Source organism: Fukomys damarensis, unplaced genomic scaffold (genome assembly GCF_012274545.1).
Source record: "Fukomys damarensis isolate Sample0158 unplaced genomic scaffold, DMR_v1.0_HiC HiC_scaffold_1, whole genome shotgun sequence".
NCBI lineage: Eukaryota > Metazoa > Chordata > Mammalia > Rodentia > Bathyergidae > Fukomys > Fukomys damarensis.
In genome coordinates, this window is record NW_022900913.1 from 11,985,392 (window position 1) to 12,004,713 (window position 19,322).

At 40.5% G+C, this 19,322-nt stretch overlaps 1 protein-coding gene across 3 annotated transcripts in view; it reads left to right on the forward strand.

Annotated features, from left to right (window-relative positions):
* Nucleotides 1-19,322, forward strand: part of Fbxl7 (F-box and leucine rich repeat protein 7) — a 372,113-nt gene that overhangs the window by 344,090 nt on the left and 8,701 nt on the right. For all 3 annotated transcript variants that reach the window (XM_010631525.2, XM_010631523.3, XM_010631526.3), the window contains exon 3: nucleotides 17,507-18,118. In XM_010631525.2, the coding sequence (XP_010629827.1) occupies nucleotides 17,521-18,118 (598 nt within the window). In that variant the 5' untranslated portion in view covers nucleotides 17,507-17,520. The remainder of the gene's footprint in view (nucleotides 1-17,506; nucleotides 18,119-19,322) is intronic.

Sequence of the window (19,322 nt, forward strand, 5' to 3'; positions counted from 1 at the left end):
CCTCCCTCTTTCCCTCCCCCCACTTCTGACATGCTGGTGATTAACCATAGAGCCATATATACGTTAGGCAAGTACAACTCAGTTATATCCCAAACCCAGTGTTTCTTTAGAGCTTTTCACATAAAAAATTTGCTCCTGTACTGAGAACAGCACCAAAACTAATAAGGAAGCTTCTTGGTAAGCTCACCTGGTAAACTCACTGTGATCCACTTTAGCTTCTCAGCATTATCTGCTCAGATTCTTGATTTTTCTTCCCAATATACAAAGAATGATTCTACTGGAGCAATCTCATATTGTCTAAAGCCTACAAAAATGTTATCAATTCTTTCATACTGTGAAATAAATGCCACTGGTTCCAGAGATGTCACTGTTTTAACCTAAGACCACAGGACAGCATTTGGGGGGAAAGACAAGGGAAGTCATCTGCATACCTTTTCATTTTCTGACTCTCATGCCCTATTAAGATCAATCTGTAGTGAAGAGTTGCAAAGAAAAAAGAAAAAAAATCTGCATTTGTTGATGTTCATGCTGTAAGAACTGTTCCTGGCACTACCAACCAAGACGACAATGGTAAGAGACAGGATGACAGGTTAGAGGCATTAAGTAATAAACTCCCTTCCCTTGGATGGAAAAATATTTCAGACCTCCTAAATAAAATACTTCACAATTCCAGGGAAACTTATTATTGTAGATCCCCTGTAGTAGTCAAAGCAATATACCAAAACTAATCAAACAAACAAAATGGAGGATGTTATATGTAGACATTGGAGTCCACAACATATTACATACTCCCAATCAAATAATAAATTAATCTATAAAAATAAAGAATATGATTGTAAAACCTGAAGTACTATGGGTTGACTAAGATGGTTATGATGTGCTTCCAGGAAAAAGGAAATCACTGTTACTCTAAGTTCTTGTCTCCAAGTTATTGACAAGCATAGGCACCCATTGGCGCAATTTATAGACTTCCATTTTTCTTTACAACAGTTTTACTTTACAATCTGAAGATAAGTTAGATGAGTGATTTATGAAAAAAATTTTAATTAATAACTTAATTCTTAATTAGAGGTAGAGCACTCTGGGCACTTAATGAAATCTCAATTTACAAAAATATTAAGTAGAAACCTATCTAACTTCCAAATCACGAGAGGAATTATAGATCACAAGTGCTGGTGACTCTGGAAATATCTTCTTCAGGGCCAACTCCGATTTCTAAAAGCTACCATCACAGCTCACTGAATTTGTTGGTACATTTAGACTCTCCTAACAAAGATACTGGACACCTGGTGGCCCATACACAACAGAAATTTTTTTCTTATTTTCTAAAACCTAGGAAGTCCAAGGCCAAGGCTGGGCAGATTCTAGTGAGGGCCCATTTTTTGGTTCATAGATGTCTCTTCTCACTGTGCCCTCACATGGTAGAAGGCACAACAAAGTACTCAAAGATCTCCTTGACATGGGCACTAATCCTATTGTTGAGGGCTCCAACTTCATGACCAAACCACTCCCAAAGGCCTCACCTTCAAATAGTCTCCCCTGGAGAATTAGATTTTAGCATGAGTTTTCAGTGATGCAACATTCAGTCTTTTGCCCTGAATGATGGGTACTGGAAGGACTGAATATGCCCTTCTTTGTTTCTGTGCATTTTTAAATTAATAAATTGTAATTTATTTCTCCACAATATGCTTCCCAAAGGAAGCATGGGTCACTAAAGCAAACAAGAGTGATATAAACCACAAGTACTTCATATCACTAAGTTTCATACAAAGTATTACCTTCTGAGTGGGGCTGAGGCCTGAATATAATTCTCCCACCTCAGAAGGATTTTTGCATCAGACCCAAACAATCAGAACTGACTGCAAGTAGTTGGATTTGCATCCTTAATGAGTTTTAGTCAGTGTGATTGCTATGCCTTGCTATTTATTCTACAGGTTTAATTTTTCAAGTTAATACCTATTCTAGAATGCAAGTACTTGAGTAGTTTCGTCCTTCAGCAATTAACTTGCTTTCTTGTGACTGTCAGAAGTGATGAGGTTAAAGAATGGACAGATAACTGCATTGAAATAGGATCTATAAACATTCCAGTCCAATAACTCACCACTCCATTCCCTGTGTAACTTTCTGATAGGCAAAGATTCCATGTGCCTGCCTCTTGTCGTGTTGTTCCCAGCCTTCTCTCTGCGCCATCAGAGTGCACTGCAATAGCTTTGCATTAGTTGTCTTGCTTTCTCGTGGCTAAGCTGTTCTCCTCCTGACAGCATATGTTTCATATTTGAGATGGAACAGGATGTTTAAAGCTGTGGAGCTATTAGTTTGTTTTCCTTAGAGGGCACAGATGCCCCAGCATGTGAGGCCCAAGAGCTCTCAATGTCGCCATTGAAAAGTACTCAGCATTGCATCTATGTCTACACAATTATTCTTACTGAAGTGGGCTAATGTTCTGAGCCAGCATGTTTTTACCATTTCCTGCCATGGTAATGGCTGAAGACAACTGAATAATATACAAGGAGTAACCCAGTGATTTGTTTAAAAGGAAAACTGTCCAGATGACTTGAGGAAGTCGGGATAGCTCTAGTTCCCACGAGATAAACTTCCTTCCTGACTTGTGGCGTGTTTCAATGGCATGTTTGCCCATGTTTGAATTGAGCACTGACTCTTTTAGGAGGGAATTTGCCAGCTTCTTTGGGGGGCCTGCTAGAAAAGATTTCAAGTTGGCTCTGCACAGTTGAGAAGGCAATGAAGCAGTTCTTTCATCGAGACCTCTAAATTAATGGGAATGTCCTCAGAAGTCCAACACTGTTGTCTTTTCTATCCTTCAAGGTGGATTCATTGTCTTTTCCCTCTGATCTCTAGGTGAGCCAGGTACAGCCTCTGTTCTGATAATGTTGACATGAGAGGTTCTAGGTGGTAAGTCTGAGCCATTGAGAAAGGCAAACATCTTAGCACTGAATAGTTTCTCCCACCACTTGTCAGAGCCCAGGAGCTCTAGAGAAAAAGTGCTGGGAGGGAAAGGCATAGGGGTCACCACTCGTGCAACCTCTGGAATCCACCTGCAGAAAACCTACACAAGGAAGGCCAAGCAAGCCAAAGGTTACACTCAGGAGTAGAAGCTATTTCAAAGCTCTAGGCATAATATTTCAGAAATCAAACAGTGGAGAAATGGACCATCTAGGAAAAGAAACATTTCTGAAAAGAGCGGACTTCAAGCTGGTTAGTTGAAGGATTCTGACATATCGTGCCAACCTGGAGATCATTCTAATTCAGAGATTGGGAGAAGGGGACAGGTTAAGCACCATGAAATGTGATTAAGGCTTGCTTCCTCCTACATTTGGACAAACTTTCATCCAGAAAGACCCGCACCTTCTGGGTTTATCTTGTTTTATTATTTTCTCAATGCTGGCCTTGGTATACACCTAAAAATGGTCTTTCTGAACAGCAAATAGAGGGAGGGAGTAGGGGAACTCACAATTTATCCAGATGTTTGAGGGAATTTTTTGATGATTTAATTTTGAAAGTTGGAAATTTTAATAGATTGTTTTTATGGAATCTGCTTTAAAGAAGATTAAAAATTGTGGAAATCAATATGGAGATAACTCAAAGAGCTTGGACTGGAGGTTCCATTTGACCCAGCCATCCCTCTGCTGGGTATCTTTCCAAAAGAACTAAAAGAATCATATCACAGTGATGTATGTGCACCCATGTTTACAACAGCACAGTTTGTAATAGCTAAAACTTGGAAACAGCCCATTTGCCCATTAGTTGGAAACTGGATAAAGAAGATGTGGTTTTTCTATAAAATGGAATATTATTCAGCCATAAAGAATGAGAAAATAGATTCATTCATAGGAAAATGGATACATATTGAAGATATACTCCTAAGTGAAATAAATAAGTCATACATGTGTAAATACCAAATAGTTTATCTGGTGTGAATAAACTGTAATAGTACATAAGATCGTAATAAGATTACTGACATTGTGAAATGGGAAGAAAGGAGCTAAAGGTATAGGGAACGTGGGATGGGTAGGGGAAGGGTAATACAGGAAAAGGAAAAAATGTGAGATAATGAAAAGATGGAAATAAAGTGTTTGTAGATGGGGAGGGGAGGAGGGGGTGAAGGGAGGGCAGGGACAAGGGGAAAAAAAGGAGAACCAAGACCTGTCATGTAGAGGTACAAGATCCCAACAATGAATGTAACTGTACTGTATCCCTAAAATGTACCAATAAACTCAAAGAAAAATAAAATGTATACTATAGCTACCACCTTGGTGCTCTTTTCTGCTTCTTATCCAACTCGATTTTTTTAAACGAGTTAGAAGACAAAGTGCTACTAATTAATTCAAAGAAGCCCAGCACGGGGGTCCAGGGGGGAGTGCTCGTCTCGTCTCTTCTGCTGTTTTGCAGTGTGAGGAATATAATGCATAATTGTGAATGGTGGCTTTCTTTTCATGTAACTTTTGAAGAGCACCTTTCTATACCCCATGGAAAGAGAGGAAAGAATTAAAGGAATAATGCTCATTTTATGGATCTGAGATTAAGGTTGGCACTATGAAATACAGTACCTTTAGTACAGTCTACAGTAGTGTACCTTTCAAAATACAATATACTAGTCTGACAAATCTTCATACAGTTTTGTATTGTGTTTGCATTTTAATCTCTTCTATAATATCACAGGACTACTTAAGGAATTGTTCTTGGAGATTCTGATATATTTCTAAGATTTACACCAGATTTGTCAGAGTAAGCTCTATGTTAGACATATGAAACTTGTGACAATCTTTTTTGACGTTCTGTATATTCATTCACAGTGAAAAACATGCAAAACTCATAACCCCGAAATGCGCATACAGTGTTCTCTATTCCAATTGTACAGCAGTGTCAAACTCTAAATAGTTAACTATAAACCCTTCATGGATTTTGTGGCAAAATTCAAGATTGTTTGCTATGAGTAAATATTAGATTATGGTTGTAATTAGTTTCTTCCAATTTTATTTGGGTCGCTATACCAATCATAAGAAGCAAAAGTATTTCTAGTGGTAAAAGATAATTTTTAGTGTAAGGCCAGAGTTATTTCCAGGAGTGTAAAATAAAAAAGTTACATTAATATTTACATATTTATTATCTTGCATATTAAATTTGGTTAAGGTGTTCCTAAATTTATTCCTGAAAAAAAAAATCTCTATTTTGTAACTATTTGACTGTATTTGTTTAGGTTATACTTTAAAAATGAAAAAAAGTACAGTCTTTAGTTAACATCGTCATCAAAGAAGAATGTTAAAATTACAGACAATTTGGTCATTCATTGTAGCTTTTGCCCCTCTACACTGTATTTAAGTATATCATTAGTCAGTGGCCAGGCGTTCTCCTGAATTATTTCACATGACCTGACATCACCAAAAGAACTAAGTTCACCATTTTGCGAGGGTTCTTTCAATCATCTGATTATTGTCCTATTGCATGAGGCAACATGAAGCGATATTTTAGCTATAAATCATCCTTTCTTATCTTCAAAATGACCTGAAATTCCAAAACAATAAAACATTAAAATTTTGCTTTATGACCTAATTTCAAGGTACATTTTCATCTAACTTTTTTAAACCCACTTTAAAAGAGCTTGTTTTCTTATTGCCAAAAAAGGTCAAACCTATTTTCTAGACCAGCCTGAAAACAATATGTCCCAGAATAAGGGATTGCCTTTAAAACAATTTTTATTATATAAACCAAAACTATTTCTCCTTCAAGATTTCCATCTGGTCAACCTCTGTTCAAAATGAATGAATCAGAAAACTGCTTTTAATATCTTTGGCACTCTTTAATTAACTAATTTAATAGTGTGGTTCTTTAATACCAAACAAACAAATTAATGACAATAACAACAAATCTTGAGGAAAGCTCAAGCCATCAGCCTGAAATATGATGTCAGAGTGAATGTTAATACTCACTAGTAAAAATATTTTGAGCTCAGCTTTAACCTTAAAAGCTAAGAAAGTGATCCACCAATAGGTGACTGTTGGGATATAGATTGGAGGAAGCCATAGAGAAACATGCAGAGGGCAGGAATGGAGAGAATGGATCTCAATTTCAGTCCCTAATCTATTTATACGGCCCCACCCCTGCCTGAACCCCAGTCCATATGACAGTGTCAAAGCACAACCTCCCCGAAGGAAACAGAACCATCACCAACTGAGATGAAGTATCTCACTATGTGAATTTATATAAATGAACCAGAAGTCAACATTTCATTGTATGACTGAGTACAAGTCTTGAATTTGCTTAAAGGAGAACTGAAAGCAAAAGTTGTCCAGAAAAGTGATCTTAAACAGAAATCATCTCAAATGTATCAAGTGTATATGTCCTATCCTCCTGCTTCCTAGTCTCCAGCCCAGCATTTTAAAAAATAATCTTGTGATTAAGTGGAGAATTTTAAACACCAGTTTAAATGCCATATTATATAATTAGCAACTTATATTTTGATTTATTTTTCAAGGTTGATGCAAATGATCTTAAGAGCATTTATATTTATATCCAATACATATAAACTTTTACATATTCTCTAAAGAGAAACACGACCCAGAAACTATATACCATTGGGTATGGGTGCATTGGAGAGTTTATAAAAGTTCCCCATTCCACAGGGATATCTAATTGGTATGCACAAGTTTTCCAGATTTCATTTTGCTTGAATTCTACTCTGTAGCTAAATTTCCAACTATTATTATTAATTTCCCTTTTAAATGAGAGCTCCTTAAAAATAGTGTAAAGTCAGTTTTGAAAACTAAGATGATCAGTCGGGAATTGAGCCCATGGTAAAATCTTTCCTGAAAACCCAAGGATCCATTGTGAAGTCAGTCTGTGTGTTACTTGAACATGTCCATTCTATGGGAAAGCCTTGCCCTAAAAGGCAGAAGTGGGATCTCTCAAGAAGAGGTTATGAGCTTGACTATAGAGGGCATAGGGAATGCCCCAAACAAAATGCATCCCAGGTCAGTGGAAGGTATGCATCCCCCAAGACCCACATCCTACCACTGTGCAAAGAGACCCACAACACAAAAATAAAACAGCATCTAAATGAGCTAAATTCATTTCTCTGCTTGATAATATAGAAAGAATGAAATGTATCTATATATTTCCGGGTTTTCAGCTTTCCCAAGCATTTAAAAATGTTAATAGGAAATATGAATTTACAAGTTTACATTTGTATGGCACATAGAGCTATATCTTGCATGTAATAAACATTTTATGCATACATTTACATTAAAAATTACAAAGAATTTTGATGATAGATGAGCATATTTTCAAATGAGTAAGGAAATTTGGGGATTTGCTTTGCTTTGGAAACATTTATTAATTATTGATCTTTTATAGGATCTTAAATTCAGTGAAAATTTCTTGTTTTTCTCACTTGAAAGTTGAATTTATGAGCCAGACTTTTGCTTCCTTTGGGGCTCATTTTCTGTTGTGAACTGAAAATTTCTAAGTATCTTTTTACTAGAATCTAAATTCAATTCCATGACATCTACTATACTTTAAAAGATAGAAACACTGGAATTCTCTGTTTGTGAGAAATTGAGACTAAAGTATTTTCTGACTACTAAAGATAGAAAACAAGTAAGGCCATCTAATAATGTATACTTTGAAGGCTAAAAATTATGATTCCAAACATTTTTCATGAAAATCTATGTGTTTCTTCTCTTATCAAGACAAGAATAGGACACACTTGAGTAAATACCAAATAGTTTCTCTGGTGCGAAAAACTAAAAGTGTAAATAAGGTTCATAGGGTATAATTGATAGTGTGAAACAGGAAGAAAGTGGGGCCGGAGATTTAGCTCAGTAGATCCGCTGCCTGCCTCGCAAGTGCAAGGACCAGAGTACCAAAATAATAAAAATAAATTAAAATTTCCTAGGAAGAAAATGGCTAAAGGGGAAGTGGGAAGAAGAGGGGGGAAGGAAACAAGGGAAGTGAAAAAAGGAAAACATGGAAACAAAGCCTTTGTAAATAGGGAAGTGTGAAGGGGGTGAAGGGAGGGCAGGGGTATGGAAAAAAATAAGAACCAAGACATTATTACTATTGAGATGTGAATCAGTTTGGGAGACAAAGCAAGTTCCTGTTCTACATTAAATAACCAAACATCAACGGAGTAGTTCCTAAAATCCTGAGCCAATGTAAGTGTTCTTCATTTGCGGTGCATTTTTGTATTTTACTGTTATGATGTGATTGGTGATGGGTGATCTATAGTAGACGGTGTCCTAAGGAAAACAGCACTCTGCATTTGGCTATGATGCACTTTATGTTAATGTCTGCAGCCTAAGATCCTTTCTGTGTATGTGTGTGTCCTTTTTAATATCTTCTGAGGGGGCTAATATTACTAAATTGTGAGTGTGTCCTGTCTCAGCCTAAATTAACCGAAGAACAAAGACAAAAGGCTTACTATGAAATGTTGATGAGTTGCAATCTGAAACATCTGGGCCCTCCAAGTAGTTCCCATAAATATTTCCAACTACAGCCAAAAGGAAACTGGCAAGGATTTATTACAGTACCAAGCAACAAAGGAGAACTGTCTTTGCATGGCTGCATCAGGGTAAAACCTGAATGAATCAGAGATGGATGAGGCCTCAAGCTGCTTGTGCCCTACTGGAAGGAGAGATTACTTCGTGGAAAAGGCTAAGATACAGACATGTTTCCATTCAGCAGAATCACTAAAAATAGGTGCAGAGAAGAGGATCTGGGGAGACTTGACAGACAAGCTGACAGGCCACCAGAGACTTGAGTGATGCCCAAGAAATCACCACTTGATCTGAGGGAAGAGGCCTCTGGGCTTGGAGAACATGAGTAGGTGTTTGGAGGTGACCTTTTGGAAGGGTCTCAGACACACTCTTTAAAAGTGGACTTTACTCCCTGGGTAATGCCTAGTACAACACCTGACACATGATAAAGTTTCAATAAAAGTTATGTAAAAAGCTGTTTTGGTTTTCCTGAGGTTGCTGTAACAAAATGCCAGAAACCAGGGAGCTCCGAACAACCGAATTTCTTGCCTCACAATCTTGAGGCTAGAAGTGCTAAATCAAGTTGTTGTTGGCACTTATACGGGGAAGATCCTTTCTTGCTTCTTCCAGGAGTTTCTTGACTTGGAACAGCATAGCACCAATCTCCACCTCCATTTTTCCGCATGTCACAGTCATCCCTTGTGTGACTGAGTCCCCTCCATGAGTCTTTGTTTTCTCTTCTTCTGAGGACACTGGTTATAATGGGTTGCAGTCCACCCGGTTTGAGCACGCCCTCGCATGAACTTGCTCATCTCTGTGAAGACCCAGATTCTGGGAGTTGAGATTTCAGCATATCCTTGGAAAGAAAACAATTCAACCTATAACTGAAGAAAGGAACCATTCAGTGTGTTGATGCTGGGGAAACTGATCTGTATTTTAGAAAGTTAACGTTAAATTCAGGGTGAAGACCTATCGGAGAGGTGGGGGCCTGGGCAGGAGACTAGTCAGGAATATCACTGAAGGAGTTATTGAAAGGGGAAAAAAAAGAGACAATGAGAACTAGAGCTGAAGTGGGAGAGTAGAGAAAGGGGAGCTCAGATCTGCTGCTAGACGAGGTGAAGGACAGGAAGGTGAGCTCTTTTAGCTTGGGAAGCAGTTAAGTGGTGATGCCATGAATAACAAGTAAGTGGAGAAGTTTGTATTGCAGAGAATGTTGATGAGTTCGTCCTCGTACATATTGTGCAGAAGATACATCAGATGCGCTTGTGGAGGAAAGACAAAAACAGCGTTTTTTTCATACAAGTCTCTCTAGAGGTGGAATTGTTCTCTATCTGTGCTGGGAAAAGTAGCTCCTGACCGCATATGCCTGCTAGTGTGACCCAGGGGCTGAAGTTTCAGTTTAATGTAATAAATTTAATTTCCAGTGACTCAACGTGCCTAGTAGCTACCAGAGATAGCACATTCCTGGCCATGTTCATTTAAGGTTCGAGACAGGCACAGAAATCGATAGCAAGTGTGGTCTGGACTCTGCGTTATGTTCCAGGAGTCCTTGGCTCATAGGCAGCTCCTAAAGCCATAGGGCCACAGGCCCACCCAGGGAGAGTCAGGAACTAAAAGACAAGCGTTTAGGATGAAGGGACCACCACAGAAGAGGATGAGAGCATGGATGCTGCACAGAAATGCAGAAGTAACAATAAAGTTGCAGAAAACCCAAGAGAAATTCCAAGGACAGAGGAGTCTACCCTATTACAAAGAAAAAAAAAACAGATTGTGTTAAATGAATATGAGAAAAATTTTGCACAACTTCAATATCATTTTACCAGTGAACACAGTGACCATATTTTGTTAACTAAGACCAAGTACATTGTACTCTAAGCATAAATTTTATTTTTATCCTTCTTTCACCCAAGACACAAAAAGTATTTCAGAGGTTTATGGAGGCAAGTGTAAGGAATTTATACAGTGACAATTACATGGGAATCTAGAATATTGTGTCCCTAAAAACATAGCCCATAACAGGAGGGCTCAGAAACTCTTTCCCGTGAAGTCCTCTGTAGAGGTTTTATCATTTTTAAATGCCCCCACTAATGATAATCCCACTTTTCAGAGACTCCACCTAACTACTCTATGAAGTGAGTGGAGTTATTTCCAGCGTACAAAAGAGGAATTTGTGGCTTGTGAGATTTCAGGGATTAGCTAAGATGCAAAGTAGCAGAGATAGGAATCCAGTTTTGTCTGCCTTCAGTATGCCTCCACCTCTACAGTTTTTCCCAAGTTTAAGGCATTTACATTTGGCTGTCATAATTGCTGCCAAATATGCCCAATGCCTAGTATTCACTTAGTATTTTTAAAGTAAACTTAAAGTATTACTTAAAAGCCAAGAATGATAGCATTGCCTTTACTTGGAAAGCCAGTAATCACTTATCAGAAATAGGTGACGGTTTTAAAATAAAATGAACACTGATGAACTCTACAATATAAAACAGAAAGATTACAAAATGTTGAAAGGGAGTTTAAAATATACTTTGTCACAAGAGTTTATCCTCCTGCTTGTGAAAAAATGTGGCTTCTAATAGCAATGTCACTCTCCCACGATGGAACATCCCACATTGCATTATAAATAGTATAAGGGGTCATCTCCCTTTGCCATTTCATAGATAAGAAAAGGGAGGGTTCTAAGAAGTCATCATTTCAACTCGAAATAAAGCCAAAAGGTGTCTGGTGAATTACGATCTAGAATTCAGTTTCTCAGGCTACCTGATCTCTCTCTGAGCATAAATTTCTCAAAAGATCCTTTCCAGGTACCTTTCAGGCAAAATCTAAAGAGGCCATTCTGTATATTTCACTACTTTTATTTATGGCTTTGAGGGCAACGTGGCTTAAAAGCTTCCTTAGCTCTGTGGATATTTCTTTCTTGCAGCGCTAAAGAAAGGCAAAAGAGAACCCAGGCTTAGTTCAAATCAGAGTCAGACACTGGATAACACTAAGGAAACTGTTGTCCAGGTTTAAAGAAAGCACTGGACATGGGCCAGACCACATAGGCTGTTACTAGAAAAGTCCCACTGCCCTCATCAGGATTTCACATGTCAGTCACCACCATGCTGCCTGAATGGCACTGGTCCATGTACCTGACAAAGCAGGTGCTTTGTTCTTGGACAGGGACTTAGTCATCAGCTGATCCTACTACAGACTGCTTTCTGATGGTATTCCTAACAAGAACCCTGGAGTCTAAAAGGCAGTTCACTCTGGCAAAATACAAAACTAACCTCTGTCTGCACATTTCTACTTTACAGCAATAGTGCCTTAAGTTCCACATTGCTTATGTGATCTGAACCACATTATAAGAAAATATTTTGAAATCAAACAAGAAGAAAAGTGATCACTCAGAGTGTATTCTTTTCTCACTACCTAGGTTTTACAGATCTAGTTTTTAAAGCTTGAGTTTAAGCTAAGAAAAGAAACCGTGCTTTTTGTTTGTGTCAGTAGTTCTTGAGAAAGGCAACTTATAATGAAAAGTATCTTGCACAAAAGTTTTAGTAATCAGAGGGGAGAAATTCAGGGTAGCTTTGTAAATTTTTACTTTGAAAGCCCAGGATAATGTAAATAGACTTCCTAGAGTGTAAACAGCAGTGTTTTGAAAATAAAAACTTGTACAAAAGAGGCAACTAGCTAGTTAGAAGAAAATGTGGCTAATAAGCATGAGTGCAAGAGATGCCTTGAATATTTTTGATACTGCACTGTAATTACAAAAGATGTAAAATTTCCAGGACTTTTGCAACCATGAGAAAAAAAAGTTTATAGTGATTTTCTCCCAGAAAAATACAGCTATTCTTTTTTGGTAATTTTTACACATTTAAAATGACCTAAGAAGAAAACTTTTCCACACAAATTTCATACTTGAAGATATATTAAATTACTTGTGGAGCCAGAATTTCTTAAACTTCAAGGAATTTACTCTTAGTTTAGCCAACAGAGAATGTAGCAATATTTTTTAAAAGGATAATTACATTTATTTGACTTAAGGCTCACCATTATGTCAAACAAAAATTACATTCATCTTGAGATCATCCAAACACATACTGAAAATATGGTTTAATTGAAGTTTTCCACCGCTGGCAGGTTCTATATTGATTGTCTCCATCTTGGAATTTTGAAAACTGACTTTTATTTTTAGACTCAGAAATAAAACTTTTCTGCCCTTTACCATGCTGGGTTGTGTATGATTTGCTGCTTGCCTGGCAGTCATTTTTGTCTCTCCCCAAGGGGTTACAAGAAATCAGAGATGTCAGGGTCTGTGCCGTGGAGACACTTTAGTGGGACTGTGACACAGAAGGGAGATGGGTTAGAGGGATTTGCTTTATAATGCAGTCAAATACAGTGACTTCCTGCCTAGATCTCAGCTAGGCAGAAGTAACGAGGTGTGTTAAATCATGCAGTGAATGGAGGAATCCTCTCTTTTCTGTATCTCATACTATAATCCAAGAATCTACAGCAGCACATTTTAGTGCTGTCCTTTCCTCTACCCTTTCCTTCCCTGTCTAGACTGTCCCTTGCAGCCCATTCTGTTTATCTTTCTGCAGACAGCAGTGTGTTCTTTGTTGTTTTTCCATGCTTTTGCTGCATCTAGCATCCTTATGTCAGTAGAAGGCACAGACCACAACATAGACATCCGATTGCTTGAGTTACTGGTCATTTCTCCTTTCCACTCTTAAATTTGGCTCTCTTGGCATTTGCCTTGCTCCCATCTCTCTTTCCTCCGCTCCTACTTATTTATAGGTGACAGTGGCTCTATCGATCCCATGATTCGTCTCTTCACCCTACTAAAGCAAATGGCAGGGCTACATTCTGTTCATCATTGTGAGAACATCACAGAATGTACTTATACACACCAAGACGGCTACAACCTCTCTAAGTGATAAAACCTAGTGGGTATATGTGTGGTCTGTTTTTTACCAAATTGCTTTTTTTTATTGAATTTATTGGTACATTTTTGGTATACAGTACAGTTACACTCATTATTGGGATCTTGTACCTTTACATGACAGGTGGTCTTGGTTCTCATTTTTTCCCCTTGTCCCTGCTCTCCCTTCATCCCCTCCTCCCCTACCCATTTACAAACACTTTATTGCCGTATTTTCATTTTCTCATATTTTTTTTCGTTTCCCTTATTACCTTTTCCCTACCCTTCCCACTTTCCCTACACCTTTAACCTTTTCTTCCTATTTCACATTATCAGCCATCTCATTAGGATCTTATGTACTATTATAGTTTATTCACACTAGAGAAACCATTCAAATTGCTTTTATGGGACATAAGATTGGGACTCATTGTTTACCTTTGACAGATTCCATTATTAATTTACCCACTTATTCTTGAAACACAACAGTTTTCTCAAAGACTACTGTCTTTGACAGTTGTCTTGGTGGATTTTAAAAGGTAACCTCCCATGTACATTTTGGAGATATTTAATATGTTACGAAGATGGATTACATCTTAAGAGTTTGGGCATTCCCTTTCTTGATAATTCAAGAAAAATTAATAAGATGATCAAGAGCCTTTTGTGTATACCACAATTTAAAGATACCTGTTGCAGGCAGTGACTCATTTGATTTTTGATGGAAGCTTTTGGTCATGTACATTTTATTGGGCATTTTTGTAAATCCCTTTTTCCCTGTTCACAGCAAAACTTCCAATGTGGAATTCTTCCCTATACTATTTATGAATTTGGGTCCTTGTTTCTAATCTTGTAGAAAAATCAGCAGCTAATGCTGATACTCATTTAGCTGAAAGTCCTTGAAAAGGGGACAGGGGGAGGAAAACCTATGTACAAAGAGTGGACTTGGTCTTCTCTGGTGCAGATGACATATACTATTTAGCAGGTGGACGTGGTCCTTTCTTGAAATTGAAGCCACATCCTATCTTCCTAGTATATAAACACATTCCAATATTAACAAATATTGTGTGAAAAATATCATGTGACAACTTCTAGGTACGTGTATCTCTAAGTGTTCACCTCTTTATTATTTTTTAATTATCAGATGGTATTTATTGAATTACCATAATTGTATCCTTTCCAAAGTTTTCTGAAGGTTCTTGACATATAGAAAAAGCAGGAGGAAGCCAACAAAGCCTGTTGTGTGTTCTGATCAGAGACAGCCAGTTTACCTGGCAAAAGTCTTCCCGGCTCGCCTCTTTGTGAGCAGTCAACAGCGGTCTGTGGTTCCTGCTAAGAATCCTGCTGCTGAGCTCTGGGAGGAAGCACAAGTCAGCTGCTGAGGTGCTCCTGGCTCCCCAAGGCAGTGTCCTCAGGGCTGTGTGAGGCTGCTGGGTCCCTGAGTGTGGACCCCTTCTACCCTCAGGTATGGGTATCAACAAATGACGAAAAGAGAGAAAAGAATCAAAGTTATTTCAAGAGGCACAGCGGTGCTCAGGATGTATCTGCACTATGCCCCTCCATGCTGGAAGCATGCAAGCTGGGAGCACACAAGAGGGAAGAAATGTGAATCAGGGGGAGGCATAGGTTGTAGAAATTCACCTGCAGCCAAACATACACACGGGTAAGTGTATTTCATTCCCCGGGGGCCTGGCTCTTTGCTGGTCTCTGTAGGGTGCTGGTGAATGGCTTCTCTTTCCGAATGAATGGAACCTGGATGGGCAAGAGAGATTTCAGATCCCACAGCTGCCTCAGATTGCTTCTCCCTCCTAGCCCAAAAGTTGTCCCCCTGCCTAAGGAAAACACTGACAGTTCTCTGAGCAGCTGCACAATATTGCAGTTTGGCATGGTAGCTTGAATGGCAGTTTTGAAATCCTTAACTGCTTTATATTTAAGATTTTCCTTCAAGATCTATTATTTATAGTCACTGATTATAAAAGGGAGAAATATGCATTTTGCTTATGAATTATTTAAAATATGATATCTATACCACCTGAGATAGAAATATACACGCCAAGTTGGATTGTTTTCCAACAGAGGTGCTTCCATTCAATTTATTTGTTGTGCACCTACTATATACCATAAACCATGAGGGTGCTGCCAGGATAGCAAAAAGAAAAACATTGAACCCACATCGCAGAAGAGTGTTTAGTGTGATAAAAGACTTAGGTGTCTTCATAGTAGCACTGTGAAATACATCACCCTCAAATTCAATGGCTTAAGAGTTATTCTTGCTCATGTGTCTTTGGTTTGTCGGGGCTCTGGTACCCCAAGCTGGCTGAGCCTCTGTCTAAGCTGCAGGTTGGGCCAGGTCGGTCTTCCCCGTGGCTCTAATTCTGTTAGCAGAGATAGCCGGGAGTCATCTTCGGATGGCCGTGGTATAAGACTCACAAGCCAATCCAAGGTGCACAAATGGCTTTCCTCTCATTGGCTGACCGACACAAATGACACGCCCAACCTGAACTGAAAAGTCACGTGATGATGAAGCGGAGGCATAAGTGGGTGGGTGCAGACTTGAGAAGAATAGTGCAATGAGCATCCGGGCAAAGATGAATTCACAGATGCTTATGTAACAAAGGCTGGGAAGTTCCCAGATGAGTGAATCAAGTCTCACAAACCTCAGAAACATGTTCTTAGAGGGCATGGTACTTACAGGGGGACCCAAAAGGTATCTGTATATCAAGAGACAAACATGGGGTGTGTAAAAGCTTCGTGAACAAAGCCTGGATTTCGTTTTCAGTGCTAGGTTAGAAAGAAATGAAAAGAAAAAGTTACAGTAATAGAACAAGTCAATTTGTATGAAAACGTCAAATAGAAAACTTCAAAACAGGTGTTTAGGTGTCAAAACTTCTCATATGCTCCTGCTGGAAATTCTCTGGAAAGACAGACTGTGAATGTTAATTGTCAAGATAGCAGATGTGGGAAAACACACGAGGGTTTGTTTTGTTTGTTTTGTTTTTATTTTTTTTCTTTTAAATTAAAGCTATAATGAGAGCTGGAAATGAGTCAGAAGTCAGCTAGCCAATTACTTATTTTATAGGTGAAGAAAATTGTGTTCGGAGATAAATTCTCTTTTTCTCTCTCTGTTTCACTCATACACATAGTGTGTGTGCACATGCGTGTGTAAACACGTGTGTAAAGATTTTGCAAATATATTCATATGAAATGATACACATACTGAGACTAAATGTATTCCTAAATAAATCCATGAGTATATATGTAATACTGTACATAAAGAAAGACTAAACTCTTACATGTATTGAGATGGAGAGAGAAGTAGAGAAATGAGTGCTTGGTTCATGATATTGTAAAGAATTCTTAGTCCCCCAAAACTTGAAAGCCACTCATATCTTCATCAGGTGAACTTTCTGGTTTTAAAGAACAAGGTGGGACTCGCATTACTGAAATGTAAAGGAAGCTTGTTCCTAAGCAGGGCAGTCAGTATTTTGCCAGGTATTTGAGGACTGCATTTGCTCTCTGAAACGCTGGTCTAAGGAGCAGGTGAGTGGCTCCCCCACCCCGCTGGGGGAACAGCTGTCCAAAGAAGGGGGCCAAGGTAGGTGAGGCCCGAAAGCAAGCGGTCTCCACACCTACTCACTGATCCCCTCTCCTTTGAAACGCATTCCTTTCTGAGCAGAGCAGATGCCACATAATTCACCCACTATCTAAACAAAACACAATTTGGTCAGTCTGTGCACCTCGTGTATGAGCGTTCTCCCGAGAAGAGGAGCAGTGAAACTTGAAGCTGTGCTGCCAGGGTCACCTTTAACGAGCACGGGAGAGCAGCAGACCATGGTTCTAGGGCCGCTGCCCCGTGCTCCGCTTTTATAAAGGAAATACCGCAACAGCCGCACGACTTCAGTAGGGTTGAGTCAGTGAGGTGGAGACCTGGCCCACAGGGCCTGCACATCTGAAAACGTGCATTGCACCTGGCCCAGCAGTGGTGCGGACCCTGGAGCGGCGCTCTGGGTGAGTGCACACCACTGCCTCCGGAGAGAGACAGATGCCCTGTACCAGGGTCACCTTCTCTCATGCGGCTCCACTGAGGCCCTCGCCCTTAACCCTTTGCTCTCTGTCCTTGCAGACTCCGACCTGAGCATGCGCACACTGAGCACGCCCAGCCCAGCCTTGATATGTCCGCCCACCCTGCCGGGATTCCAGAATGGAAGGGGCTCGTCCACCTCCTCGTCCTCCGTCACCGGGGAGACGGTGGCCATGGTCCACTCCCCGCCCCCGACCCGCCTCACACACCCGCTCATCCGGCTGGCCTCCAGACCCCAGAAAGAGCAGGCCAGCACGGACCGCCTCCCCGACCACTGCATGGTGCACGTCTTCTCCTTCCTGCCCACCAACCAGCTGTGCCGCTGCGCGCGCGTGTGCCGCCGCTGGTACAACCTGGCGTGGGACCCGCGCCTCTGGAGGACTATCCGCCTGACGGGCGAGACCGTGCACGTGGACCGCGCCCTCAAGGTGCTCACCCGCAGACTCTGCCAGGACACCCCCAACGTCTGCCTCATGCTGGAAACCGTCATCGCCAGTGGCTGCCGGCGGCTCACAGACCGAGGGCTCTACACCATTGCGCAGTGCTGCCCGGAGCTCAGGCGCCTGGAAGTCTCCGGCTGCTACAACATCTCCAACGAGGCCGTCTTCGACGTGGTGTCCCTCTGCCCCAACCTGGAGCACCTGGACGTGTCAGGTAAACGGAAACTGGCCTCCTGGCGTGGGCTTACCCAATTCATTATCCCAGAAGGGTCCAGACAGTGCCGCCCCGGCAGGGACCCTTCCCGGGGACTCCTGGAGATGGGCACTTGCAGAGAAACCGCCTTCATGTAAGCAGGACCGTGGAGGCCAGCACTGTCCCTTTTATGGAATAATATAGAGTTCATAGAGGCGTTCACCTGGCACCTAGCACCAGCGCCAGCCTGAGCACCTGGTTGCTCAGATTGGTAAGACGTAAATGCGCCCATGCTCTCCATCCTGCACACAGTTGTTTCAGAGTATCCATAGATAATGGAGACCAAATATCTAATTTAGATAAATAGGAACCAGATGGCCACTTCAAACACAGTTATCAGCTACCTTTTGCCCACAGAACCTGAAAGCTACACCCCAGCCACGGCAGCAACCCTACCGGTGCTGTGCACCTGACCATGTCCCCTGTGGACACGAATCACCCAGAAGCGTGTGTGATCAAGATGGCTTACCATTCATGTCACACACCCTGGGAAACCCACCGGGGAAATAGCTCCTTGTATTTCAGCCCCTCTCTTCCCACCTATGGGTTAACTCTAGAGCATTTCCTAAACGAAACGCTCAATTCCATAAGGATAAGGAGCTCTGAATCAAACCTACAGTCCTTTTAAAAATGGACACAAACTTCAGGCAGCATGGCTGCTTCACTTGAAAACTTCTCACAGGCAGGAAGAATTAAAGGCCAAAGTCAAACTCTGGCACCAGATAGGGATCAGATCTGACAAATGGTCTTTCTTTATCTCATCCACTGCAAAGTCGAAAGGCATTGGAGCGTTGGAGAGGCTGAAATGTATGACAGGCACCAGGGAGTTAAAGCGAACAGCGTGAGCCATAACCTTAGGGACTGTTGGGGAGCAGTCAGGAACTAAAAAGCACTATGCCGGGCAAATATACAGACTTTGAGCTTTACAAGCCTCTGAGGTAAATGATGCCCTCCAACAAAATCTGAGGTAAATCCGGCTCTTAGCTTGCTCTCTCTTTTGAAAGCCGACATCTGAAAATATTTCAGATGACAGTCCATTATTGCTTGCAGATTCTTTCCCTGGCTGGAAAGTGGCTTGCTGTTTCTCTCCTTCAGCTGGCTTCAGGACAAAACCATAGTAACTGTATGTTCACTTAGTCATGAGCAGCCGTTGGCATAAAGAAGC